The sequence below is a fragment of the Trichosurus vulpecula genome, chromosome 2, assembly GCF_011100635.1.
Source record: "Trichosurus vulpecula isolate mTriVul1 chromosome 2, mTriVul1.pri, whole genome shotgun sequence".
Taxonomy (NCBI): Eukaryota; Metazoa; Chordata; class Mammalia; order Diprotodontia; family Phalangeridae; genus Trichosurus; species Trichosurus vulpecula.
In genome coordinates, this window is record NC_050574.1 from 4,442,772 (window position 1) to 4,455,333 (window position 12,562).

Genomic DNA, 12,562 nt, shown 5'->3' on the forward strand with positions numbered 1-12,562 from the left:
GAAATGATTGTGTAAAATCGGCAAACCTTGCCCCTGCACTTCCCACTTGCCTCCAAGTGAGAGGGAAAGGAAAATCAAAGCCCAGGTATAAACATGGATGACCAAGGACTACCTTTGTGAGTCCTTCATCGCTACTGGGAGGCGGGTCCTCTATTGGGTCATTCCTCCCATGGAGTCCACACCTGTCCCAGGGCTCCTCTGTTTCCCTAGTCCTTCAGAAGCGTTTCTCATTCCCTATCATCGCCACTGTAGAAGTTGTCCTGGTTCTGCTCACTTCCCTTTGCATCAGTTCAGAGGAATCTTCCCAGGACTCTCAGAACCACCCCCTGTCTCCTTCCACCAAACAGCACAATCGCGGTCCATCCTCGGTTCCACCATTTCCACACCACATGGCTCCTCTTCCTCTTCTCTTGGCTCTGAGGGTGGGGGAGGATAGGCCCCTGTTTTAACAACCCAACTAGCAGCTCCTGTGGGGGTGTAAGATCCCCCCACAGCCAGCACCCAGGAGGCTGCTGGCACGCCGGGAAAGCACAGGTTCTTTTTATCTGCTTAAACAAGGAAAGCACAGTGAAGGGATTGACCAGCTTACTTTAATCCAGCATTCAGTTAGCATACAGACAACATTCATTTAGTTCAGGAGAAAAACGCCAGCATTCAGTTAGCATTCAGTTAGTTCAGGGGAGCATACAGACAAGCATCAAGAGACAGGCCAAATACAGATTCATTCACTTACTTCAGCGGAAAAAGCCAGCACCCTGAGGTTCAGAACATTCATTTAGTTCGGGGGAAATGAACCAGCACCCCGAACTTCAAAACAAAATACAAACAAATTACAAATATCAACAGACAGGCCCAATACAATTCATAGTTACCAGCATCTGGGCTCAGCCCGAGAGCAAGGGCTGGACCAGAGTCACGCTGGCCACTGCTCCTGCACCAACCGGAAAAGGAAAGAGGAATATTCAAGCTGTCTTCTCCCCTCTTATAGAGTTTTTGACATCATCAAGCGCCGCCTGAATGACCAGGGCCGACTGGTTCTTGAGTTGGCCCCTTCCCCTAGGTTAGCACCCAATAGGTCATGGCTCTGGAGTCAACACCTCCCCTCAGCCAGCCCCATGACTCATCGCAGAGGAAGTTCTCTGTTTATAGGCATGGGTCTCTGGGCTTCCTGCCCCGGAAGAGGAGCAGCAAGCCCGGCACCCAGCCAGGCCCAATGAGATAAACTGAGCCACCCAAAGAAAACAAAGGCCATTCTGGCCACAGCCCCACGGAGCTAAGGCCAGCTTAAAGGTCATGGTCATAGGCCCCGGATGCCATGTTGTCCCCAAGGCCCTCAGACATGGATGTTTCTGCTTCTTGACCTTTCCTTTGGAGGAGGAGCCTGCCCCTAGGGGTCTGGAGCCGGGGCTGGGCTGAGGTGGGGGCTCTCTGGAATTGTTCCCCTGAATCATCTGGGAAACAGTTTCAGAAGGAGACATCCCCTCCCCCAACACCCCCATGGACAATCAGACCACTGTGGGGGGCATCCTGGGCACCCGGCTTCTCCCTCAGTCCCCAGGGCTGGACCAAGGCAGGCCTGTCTGCCCCCTGCCACAATGTGCAACCCCACATCATGCATCCCCTCCCCCCAACCTGGCACTACGTCAGCCACCTCAAAGCCAATGTTTCTGCAACCCCAAATTCTCTCCTCCAATCTCTCCAGCACCTGTGAGGGAGCCTTGATGTCCCCTCCTTGAATCTGGCCCGGCTGCATCTTCTCCAGGGGTCTCCACCGTCTGCACCTTCCTCTGACCAGGACAGTGTGAGGGGATTCTGTTCCCCTGCCCCCCTCTTCAACCAGATCCCCCCGACTGACCCCTGATGAAGGTCTGTGGGCATCAGGCTAGACTCTGGTCACCTCTGGAATTAGGAGCAGGCTGGGGGGTGGGAGAAGATGGAGAGGACGTTCCCTGGTCACTTACAGGAATCCTTAGTTCTCAAAACTGAGCCCACCTGCTTCCCCCAGGGGGTTTCCATCCTAGAGCCTTCCCCAGGGTGGTTGCTGTTTGCAAAGCAGCAAAGACCCGGAACTGCCTTCTCTGATTCTGAGGCCAGGACCCCTGGCTGCTCAATGCTCCTCTAAGGCAGCCAGCAGTTTGCAAAGGTGCATGAAGTGCCTACTGTGTGTATCGACAAAAATCCATGTAGTGCCTACTGGGTGCCTCCATAAAAGTGCATGAAGTTCCTACTGTGTGTTGGTACAGGGCTAGCTGGAGTGATGCCAAAAAGGCTAAAAGATTGCCTGAACCCAGGAGCTCCCATTCTAACAGGGATACCTCATAGAAATGGGGTTTGTGTGTGTATGCAAGTGTGTCTTGAGAGAGAGGGCTGGAGGTTATGGCAGGAGTGCATCAATAGCTGGCGTGACTGAGAAAGACCTGGAGGGGGACCTGAGTTGATTCCTACACGGAACTGAGAGGTGGCAGGGAGGGGGCAGAGCATTCTTGGGGCTCTCCCAGGTCACTAAAGGCTAATCACTGCAAATTCCTCATCCTTCTTTCTCTCTCTGCAGCCTATGACTGTCTATCCCCCTCCTCTCTCAGTTCTGCTCCCTGTCTGACCCATCCTTCTCCAGGTCCTGTGCCAGATCTTCATTCAGGTCACAGCCACTCACTCTGTGACCACGGATGCCTCACTCAGCTCTGCTCTGGATCCCCTTCTCCCTCTTCTTCAGTTGGGGATCTCCTCCCCTCCCACGGATCACTGATCACCTCTGTGCTGAGGATTCTCAGATCTCCTTATCCAGCTCTTCCCTCTCTGCTGACCTGCAGTCTCAATCTCTTGGGGGCCTCTTGGACATCACCAACTGGATGTCCTGCAGCCATCTTAAACTCAACATTTCCAAGATTGAATTCGTCATCCTTACCCCCTCCCCCAGCAACCCTCCCCTCTTCCAAATTTCCCTATTTCCACCCACACACCCCTGTCCCCCAGGCTCACAGTCCAGGTGTCCTGCTTGACTCCTCACTCACTTATCTTTGGCTGTTCCCCACACCCCCCCCAACATCCAAGCTGTTGTCCCAGCCTGTTGACACCACCTCAGCAGCTTCCCTCTAAAATCCCTTTCTCTCCTCTGACTCAGATCCCACTCTGGTACAGACCCTCATCACCTCACATCTGGACCATGGCTATAGCTGCTGAGAATGATTTCCTAAAACACAGATCTGACCAAGTCAACCCCTAATCAACAAACTACACTGGCCCCCTATTGTCTCCAGGAGCAAATACAAAATCTTCTGTTGGGCATCCAAAGCCCATTTTAGCCCCATCCACCTTTCCAGTCCTGTTACACTGCTTATACCACCCCATAATGTAGTTTTTGGTCCAGTGCTGCTAGGTTCCTGGTTGTTCCTCACACAACATCCTCCATTTCCCAACTCCAGGCATTCCCTTGGGCCATCCCCCCTGCCTGACTCTCCTCTTCATCCTCATACCTCCTGTTCTCCCTGGTCTCTTTCAAGTATCAGGTAAAATCCCACCTTCTCCAGGAAGCCTTTCCCTATTTCCCTTAATTCTAGGGCATTTCTTATGTGGGTTATCCTCAGATATACTAAGTGTTACATCAGAAATGAACAATAAAATCATTATATCCAAGAGAGAGAATGCCCTCAAAATTGGCAAAAATGATGGAAGAGGAAACTATTGATACTTGATTTTTTATTTTAAAATTCACAAACATGAAATAAAATGAGCCCATTCTATTAAATTTATTATAACATTTACTATTAAATATAATACATGCAATGTGCATGTCCCCACTGAGCACATTCATAGCTTTACTCCACTATGAATCATCTGATATAAAGAGATGATCTCTGAAGGTTTTCCCACATTGAATCAATATAGAACTTGTCCCAAGAATGAATCTTCTGATGTCTAATGAGCTCTCTACTCCATTTGAATCCCTTTCCTCATTCAGGACAGTGATGAGATTTCTACCTATTATTAATTCCTGATGGGAAATAAGAGATGACTGTTGTTGGAAGGCTTTACCACACTGGTTGCATTCATAAAGTTTCTCTCCAGTGTGAACTCTCTGGTGTACAACAAGATTATGGGTGTTTGTAAAATTCTTTAGACATGGATTACATTCATAAAGTTTCTCTTTAGTGTGGACTCTCTGATGTACAGCCAGTTTGTACTTGGTCCTGAAATTCTTTCCACATTGACTACATTCATAAGGTTTCTCTCTATTGTGGATTCTCTGATGTTTAGCAAGAATAGAGCTCTGTCTGAAATTTTCTTTTATACTTAAGATTTTTTATTTTTATTTTACAACACTCAGTTCCACCTAATTTTGAGTTCCAGATTCTCTCCCCCCTCCACCCCGAGATGGCATGGAATCTGATATATCTTTTACATATAACTTCGCATTTAACTTATTTACACAATAGTCAAGTTGTAAAGAAGAATTATGACCAACGGAGTGAATAATGAGGAATAAAAAACAGAACAAAACAAAAACAAAAGAGAAAAAAAAGGTGGGGGAGAATTGAGAGAATACAATGTGCCTCAGTCTGCATTCAGACTCCAAAGTTTTTTCTCTGGATGTAGATAGCTCTCTAAATCATGTGTCCTTCGGAGTTGTCTTTCAACCTTGTATTGCTGAGGAGAGCGAAGTCTGTCAGGGTTAGTCATCACCGAATCCATATATCTGTGGTTGTGTATGATTGTCTCCTGGTTCTGCTCCACTCGCTCAGCATTATATCGTGTAGGTTTTTCCAGGTTATTGTGAAGTCCATATCTTCCCCATTTCTTATAGTACAATAGTATTCCATTACCTTCATATACCACAACTTGTTCAGCCATTCCCCAATTGATGGGCATTCCCGGGATTTCCAATTCTTTGCTACTACAAAAAGAGCCGCTATAAATATTTTTGTACATATGGGTGCTTTTCCCACTTGTGTGTTCTCTTTGGGATACAATCCTAGAAGTGGTATTGCTGACAAAATACCACACCCATTCCTATTAAAAACACCAGAAAGCATAGGAATAAATGGAGCCTTCCTTAAAATTATAAATAGTATCTACCTAAAACCATCAACAAGCATTATTTGTAATGGGTACAAGCTAGATGCATTCCCAATAAGATCAGGGGTGAAACAAGGATGTCCATTATCACTCCTACTATTCAATTTGGTACTAGAAATGTTAGCTGTAGCAATAAGAGAAGAAAAAGAAATCGAAGGAATTAGAATAGGCAAAGAAGAAACTAAATTATCACTTTTTGCAAATGATATGATGATGTACTTAGAGAATCCTAGAGAATCAAGTAAAAAACTACTTGAAATAATAAATAACTTTAGCAAAGTTGCAGGATATAAAATAAACCCACATAAATCCTTGGCATTCCTATACATTACTAACAAAGCCCAACAGCAAGAGATAGAAAGAGAAATTCTATTCTAAGTTACTGTAGACACTATAAAATATTTGGGAATCCATCTGCGAAGACAAACTCAGGGCCTGTATGAACATAATTATGAAACACTTTTCACGCAAATAAAGTGAGATCTAAATAAATGGAAAAATATCAGTTGCTCATGGTTAGGTTGAGCTAATATAATAAAAATGACAATTTTACCTAAATTAATTTATTTATTCAGTGTCATGCCAATCAAACTATCAAAAAATTATTTTACAGAGCTGGATAAAATAATAACAAAATTCATCTGGCAGAACAAGAGGTCTAGAATGTCAAGGGAATTAATGAAAAGAAATACTAGGGAAGGTGATCTAGCCATACCAGATATTAAACTTCACTATAAAGCAGCAGTCATCAAAACTACTTGGTACTGGCTAAGAATTAGAGTCTGTCCGAAATTTTTTCACACTGATTACATTCATAAGATTTCTCTCCAATGTGGATTTTCTGATGTTTAGCAAGACAGGAGCTGAGTCTAAAGGCTTCTCCACACTGATTACATTCATAAGGTTTCCCTCCAGTGTGAACTCTCTGGTGCACAGTAAGATTCCAGGTTTTCGTAAAAGTCTTTCCACACTGATCACACTCATAAGATTTCTCTCCAGTGTGGATTCTCTGATGTTTAGCAAGATAGGAACTGAGTCTAAAGGCTTCTCCACACTGATTACATTCATAAGGTTTCCCTCCAGTGTGAACTCTCTGGTGCACAGCAAGATTCCAGGTTTTTGTAAAAGTCTTTCCACACTGATTACATTCATAAGGTTTCTCTCCAGTGTGAACTCTCTTATGTTTAGTAAGATGGCAGCTGAGTCTAAAAGCTTTTCCACACTGATTACATGCATAAGGTTTCTCTCCAGTGTGGATTCTCTGATGTGTAGCAAGACTGGAGCTCTGTCCAAAATTCTTTCCACACTGATTACATTCATAAGGTTTCTCTCCAGTGTGGACTCTCTTATGTTTAGCAAGATGGCAGCTGAGTCTAAAAGCTTTTCCACACTGATTGCATTCATAAGGTTTCTCTCCAGTGTGGATTCTCTGATGTGCTGGCAGACTGCATCTGTGTCTGAAAGCCTTTCCACATTTATCACATAGATAAGGCTTCTCTCCAGTGTGGATTTTCTGATGATCAGCAAGACTTGCCCTCTGTCTGAACCTCTTTCCACATTGCTTACATTCATAAGGTTTCTCTCCAGTGTGGACTCTCTTATGTTTAGTAAGATGGCGGCTGAGTCTAAAAGCTTTTCCACACTGATTACATTCATAAGGTTTTGCACCAATGTGTCTTCTCTGTTGTAAAATAAGGAATGAGTTTTCACTGAAAGTTTTATCACGTGTATGACACTCATGAGAATTCTCTCTAGTATGAATTCTCTGATGGGAAACAAGGGATGAGTGTCGGTTAAAGGCTTTACCACATTCAATACAACCATAATGTTGCTTTCCATTTTGAATTTTCTGGTGGTCAGTGAGCTTTGAATTATGACTCAAGGCCTTCTCACCCTCATTACAGATACCAAGCATTTCTCCTGTATGACTTTTCTGAGATCTAATTAGTTCTGAATTCAAGCTGAAGGTCTTCTCACATCCATAAGTTTGCACTTTAGGAAGCTTCTCATGAGACTCAACCACCTCTACTGGTTCAGTAAAGCTCTCCCTATATTTATGATCCTGTGAACAGCAGTTCCCTGAGGTCATTTTCTTACACTGAATTAGGGCTGAACATTGTCTGAAACTCTTTCCATCTTGATCAAATGCACAGTGACTCTTTTGTTTTTTCTCCATTGTGATATCAGAGCCCCAGACACCATTTTTCATGAATCTTTGCTGTCGTGATGCTTCTGAAGAAATGTTCAGGTTGGCCGTAGCCTTCCTCATGTCAAGCCTTGTCTCTCCATCTGAAGCAAACAAAGAAATATATATAGTGACACATACTCATATACACAAATACATCCTCTTCCCTCCATTGACACAAAGTAACTGATCTGTAATCTGTTTCCCTAGGGAAAAAGAAGTCCTCAGTCATTTGAAAGTGCCGTTAGTTCACATGCCCAGGATGATTTAATTGACAAAGAGCTTCACACACAATAATATTGGATACTCACAAGCCTGCCACACAGGCAGCACCAGCATGCTTATGACATTCCCAACTCAAGCCAAGAGTTCATGATGACAGAGTGGCCTGACCAACATCCCTGCAGCTGAGAACAAAACTCAAATCCTGTGACGGCGCATGCTCTGTTCACTGTTCTAGAAACTACTTTGTTATTGAATGTATACTTGTTTGCATTTATGACTGTGTGTACCAACCATGGTGTAAACAGCAGGGCCCAATGGAAGCAGAGCGGCTGGCATGTCTGTAATACCATTTTAGAGATATTGCTGCACAAATACAAGTTAATGAACAGTATGAGAAATGTTCTGGCAACACTTAATTTGTTGGAGTTCAGACATTTTTGAAATGCAAATTTGGTTGGATTTTCTAAAGCTTTAATTCTTGCCACATTCTGGAGTTAATTTCATTGTGCTTAATAAAAATGGTGATGACCCGTTTGCACTCAGCTGTTAGAAGAATGGTTCCTTTGGGAAGGCATCCCTAAGCTCCCTGATTGGAGGGAGTGGACCAGTATCTCACCCTGGAATAGAAGGCCACCATTACTAAGCACTAGACTAGGCAATGTTCCCCGATGCAGTCATTGCCACCCTAGTCTCCTGGCAAGTATTTTTCTTCTTAACGACTGTTATCCCTCTATGTGATTGCCCTTCAGTAGCTGTGTCAGCATAGTTTGGGGATTCCCAGAGGTTAAGATTCTGGTTCTCTACATTGATGGTAGGAGCCATACTTTTGGTGCAAAGATGCCTTTAAGTACAGAAGTCTTAGATCTTTGCCTGAGGCTCAGACAAGGTACACAGCTCCTAGGAGACAGTGGTAGGATTTGAATGCATGTCTTCTCCCAATCATGTCCAGTACTCTTCACACTCAGACAAGCAGCCTAAGTTTGGGGTGTGGAGCCCAGCCACGGGTACTGATGCTGCATATTCAGCAGTGGGAGCCTCCAGCTCTGCAGGACACTGTGGGGAGGAGCCAGGAAATCTCTGGGGATGGTTCCTGAGACTCCTGTCTTCTCTCCCTGGTGGCTGTTAACTGCGGGTCTCCATGGGAACACCACCAATCAGCAAAGATCCTCTACTTCTGGCGACCTCCCAGAAGTAAGAACCCCACATTCCCAAGAGGCATGTGACTCCACAACCGCCCAGCCTCTTTGCAGGACCCCCACTGCATTTCCAATCCTTTCTTCAGGTGCCACTTGTTGACTACAGTTTTTTATTAGGTGATGGCTCCTCCTGTTCTTCTTTACTGACCAGTTCTGAGGCATTATCACACTCATTCTCTATAAATTTCATATGCGAAACTAGCAATAGTTCTGTTGCTATGTAGCAATTTTCAATATTATATCCAACATGTTGCATTCTGATCCATAGATTTGCCATTACTAGAATCCATACCAAATATTCATAGTATTTCATTACCTATCATGTCCATAGGCACAGTTTAATTTCCGCGATGATCCCTTTCCCTTTTTCTATTCTCATGTCTAAGACCACCATGAATGCGAATTTTTCCTTTCATCTGTGGCATGCTAGATTCCATGCTGGCCTATCACTCTTTTAGGATAACCATTATCTATTTTTTAAAATTTATCTTTGCATGGTTCTGCTCCTCACTTTTTAAAAACCCCAAATCCTTGTAATAAATACAATTTTTAAAAAATCTAAACATTTGTTACCCAAAAGCAGTAACTCCTATAAAGGGCCCTGATTCTCTCATCCTTCTCTCAAGAAGTGGACAGCATGCTTTACTATTGGTCCTATTGAAGTCTTCGCTTTTTGGTGGCTGAAAACCCTGTGGGTCTTCATCATAATGGTCTATGGGGTTTGAGATAAATATTCTTTAATGGAACCTTGAAGAGGAAACAATTGCCCAGTTTTGTTATAAATATTCTAAGATAAAAATAGAAGACATTTTCCTCTTGGACAACAGGCATACATATGTTTAAGTATAATAGTTTTCTTTCTGCAGTGATTCCAAACTACAGTGATCAGGCATCCAGTGATTACACCAAACCCTGACCACTTCTAAGTGCAACATGTTCCTTCAGATTTTCAATCCAACAGCAAATTGTTTCCCAAGAGCCAGAAAGGTCTGAAATTCAAGTGCAAATTGATTCCCAGAGGATGGTCCCAGGCATGCACTTGTGGTCATCTGATTGCTGTCACTACACTACAGTAGCCATTTCCAGGTGACCTTGTAAGCAGATATCATCAGCAGGGTCACCACTAGATCAAGGTGTTACAAATACTTGCACAGATGGCAGGCTTTTTGGAAGCCATGACACCAACATGGACCATCACAACCGTTCTACAAAAACAGTCTTTATATTGGTCCTCACTACAGTCTTACGGCTATTTTCTGATTTGGATTTGTCCTGTACTTAAGTTAACACTCTTCCATCGAGCAGCTTTCCAAAGGAATTCGTTGGCACCATGGGTCAGTCATCTAGAAGAGTTTATGTGAGAGCAGAGCCAGTGTGCCAGTGGTAGAAAGAAGGCAGTTATATCTGAAGAGATTCTTTCCCTAGAAAAGTACCTTGTTTTCTTTTTTTACATATAAACATTGTTAGAAAAAAAACCAATCCATGCAATTGACCTTCAGGTACATTTAGCATTTAATACAATACTTATCATTGGCCAGTAGAAAAACAGCTTTCCTATAGCACCTCACAATCCATGGTGTTCATTTTGTTGACTGCATAGAGCCAAAAACCAGACATTCCCAACTCTCAGCAAGATAACTCATAAAATTCTCCTGCCATTTCCCACCTCATTCACGTCTGAAGGAACAATTTCACTGCATTCTGCTTATAAACCTAAATACAGCTGGTGGTACAATAGATAGAGGGTGGGGCCTGAAGGCAAGAAGACCCAAATTCCAGATCAGAAACTTACCAACAATGTGACCCTGGACAAGTCACAGTGTGGCCATTTGCCTCAGTTTCCTTATCTGTAAAATGGGGATGATAATACCACCTACTTCCTAGGATTCTCACAATGATCAAATCAAACAATACTTGTAAAGTCTGGGCACAGATGAGGCTCTACGTAATTGTTGGCTATTATTATTGTTTTCACTATCTTCTCCTCAGCTCTGCTCTCCTTTGTGAATTGCCAATGTCTCTGCTTGCATATATTTAAGTCCCTGCTGAATTTCATGTGTTTCCTCACCAAAATACCCTCTTTTCCCAGGATCAGCTAAGACTGAGGCTTGTGATCTGTTGCTTCTTCTCCAACCATCTCCATTTTCCATACTGGATTGTGAACTCCTAAGCAGGGATGCGGTTTTGCCTTTCTTTGTATCCCCACAGCTTGGCACAGTGCCTAGAACATAGCAGGAACTGAAGGAATTATAGGCCCAGGCCTATAAAAGGCCCTGACCTCCACCACAATCCCTGGAATCTAGTCTCTTCCCTTTGGTCACATGCAGGTTCTGGCCTAAGTCCTGCCTTCTTTCTCCTTCATTCACCTTTTAACCTACAAGGAGTTACTTTTGTCTATTTCCAACGTGGATGGGACCTGAGCAGACCAAATACTGGTGATCCCAAAGGTTGCTGGAGGATGTCCTGCTCTGGGACACCTGGGAATCTCTACCTCGATCTCCCTAGCAGTCACCTACATGGATCTGGCCAATGATTCTCCATTCCTGGAGATAAAGTTTCAACCATAAAGATCATGAAAGGAACTTAGGGGGATGATTCATGCCAGCCTCAACCTTGGATCACTTCTAGGTAAGACATTGGTCATTGGAACTACTCATGTGCTGCTGAATAAAAAGAGAGAAAACCATGAAACCAGGTTGCCTGGGTCCACTACAAATTTTGGTAACATCCTCTCAGCTGGGCCCTGACTGGGAAAAGGCAATGGAATCCTCTGACATCTCCCTGACTCCCATTCCCACTCACCATACCAGATCTTTTCATTCCTCTCAAACCATGGCTTGCTCCCACCAACCCTCTCAGCTGAGAACTTGGCTTCATATTTCACTGAAACAAATGGACACTGACCAAGAACTCTCCTTATCTCACATAAACCAGACGCCTTCTTTCCCTCCTTTATCCCTTTCTCTCACGAAGAGGGCCCCCTCCTGATTGGCAAGGCAAACATGCTCCAGTGATCCCATTCCATCCCATTGGCTCCTGCAGCATACTCCCTACTCTGCCATCTCCATTTTCTCACGAATTTTCAGTCTTTCCCTTTCTATTGGCTCCTTTCCTACTGACACAAATGAAACCATTTCTCCTCTGGCCTCAAAAAACCCTCACGTTATGCATCCATCAACACTAGATATCATCCTCATTCTCTTTTATTTCATGGTGTAACACCAAACAACACAGCACACTTGAGGGCTGCTGCTGTCAATATATACATATTAATTTAGAGCTGAACTATAAAATATAATGAACTCTCTATTTACTCAAAACAAAACCTTACTCAAGGAACTAAAGCATTCACAGTTGATAACAACATAACTTATCACCAGGGTGGCCATATGACCTTAAAGAGAAACAAAGTATATAACATAATATAGCATACCCCCCACCTTATCCTTATTTATACAATCAGGGGATTCCAGGCCAGGGTCTTCCCTAACAAAGGACATCCTCAGTGGCAGCAGAGAACACAGCACACTCCACCCCTAGGTGACAGTAGATCACAATCCCCTCAATTCAAAACAAAGTGTCCAAGTACAGTCCTCTTGGGGGTGTGTCCTTCTCCCCACACTGCTGTTGCAGGCTCCCACCTGCCACTGGCAGGTACACACATGCTTGAATAAGCCAAAGAGTTCAAGTCCCAACACACCTTCAGCCCCAGCTTAAAAGACCTGAGGGGTGGTTGAGCAGCAAAGCCAACAGGGTGCATCCGAAGGGGCCACAGCAGTTTCCCCATCCCACCATAGACAACTCCACCCCATGGTTGCCAACCCATCCCAGAGGGGTGTGGCAGAAAAGTAAGCTCAGTGCTCCTGTCCTGCTGCAAAGCCTG

At 44.1% G+C, this 12,562-nt stretch overlaps 1 protein-coding gene across 4 annotated transcripts in view; it reads right to left on the reverse strand.

Annotated features, from left to right (window-relative positions):
• Positions 1 to 5,775: 5,775 nt before the first annotated feature.
• LOC118839940 (zinc finger protein OZF-like) overlaps positions 5,776 to 12,562 on the reverse strand; it is a 28,485-nt gene continuing 21,698 nt past the window's right edge. For all 4 annotated transcript variants that reach the window (XM_036747449.1, XM_036747450.1, XM_036747447.1 and 1 more), the window contains one exon: positions 5,776 to 7,362. In XM_036747449.1, coding sequence (XP_036603344.1) covers positions 5,849 to 7,362 — 1,514 coding nt within the window. In that variant the 3' untranslated portion in view covers positions 5,776 to 5,848. The remainder of the gene's footprint in view (positions 7,363 to 12,562) is intronic.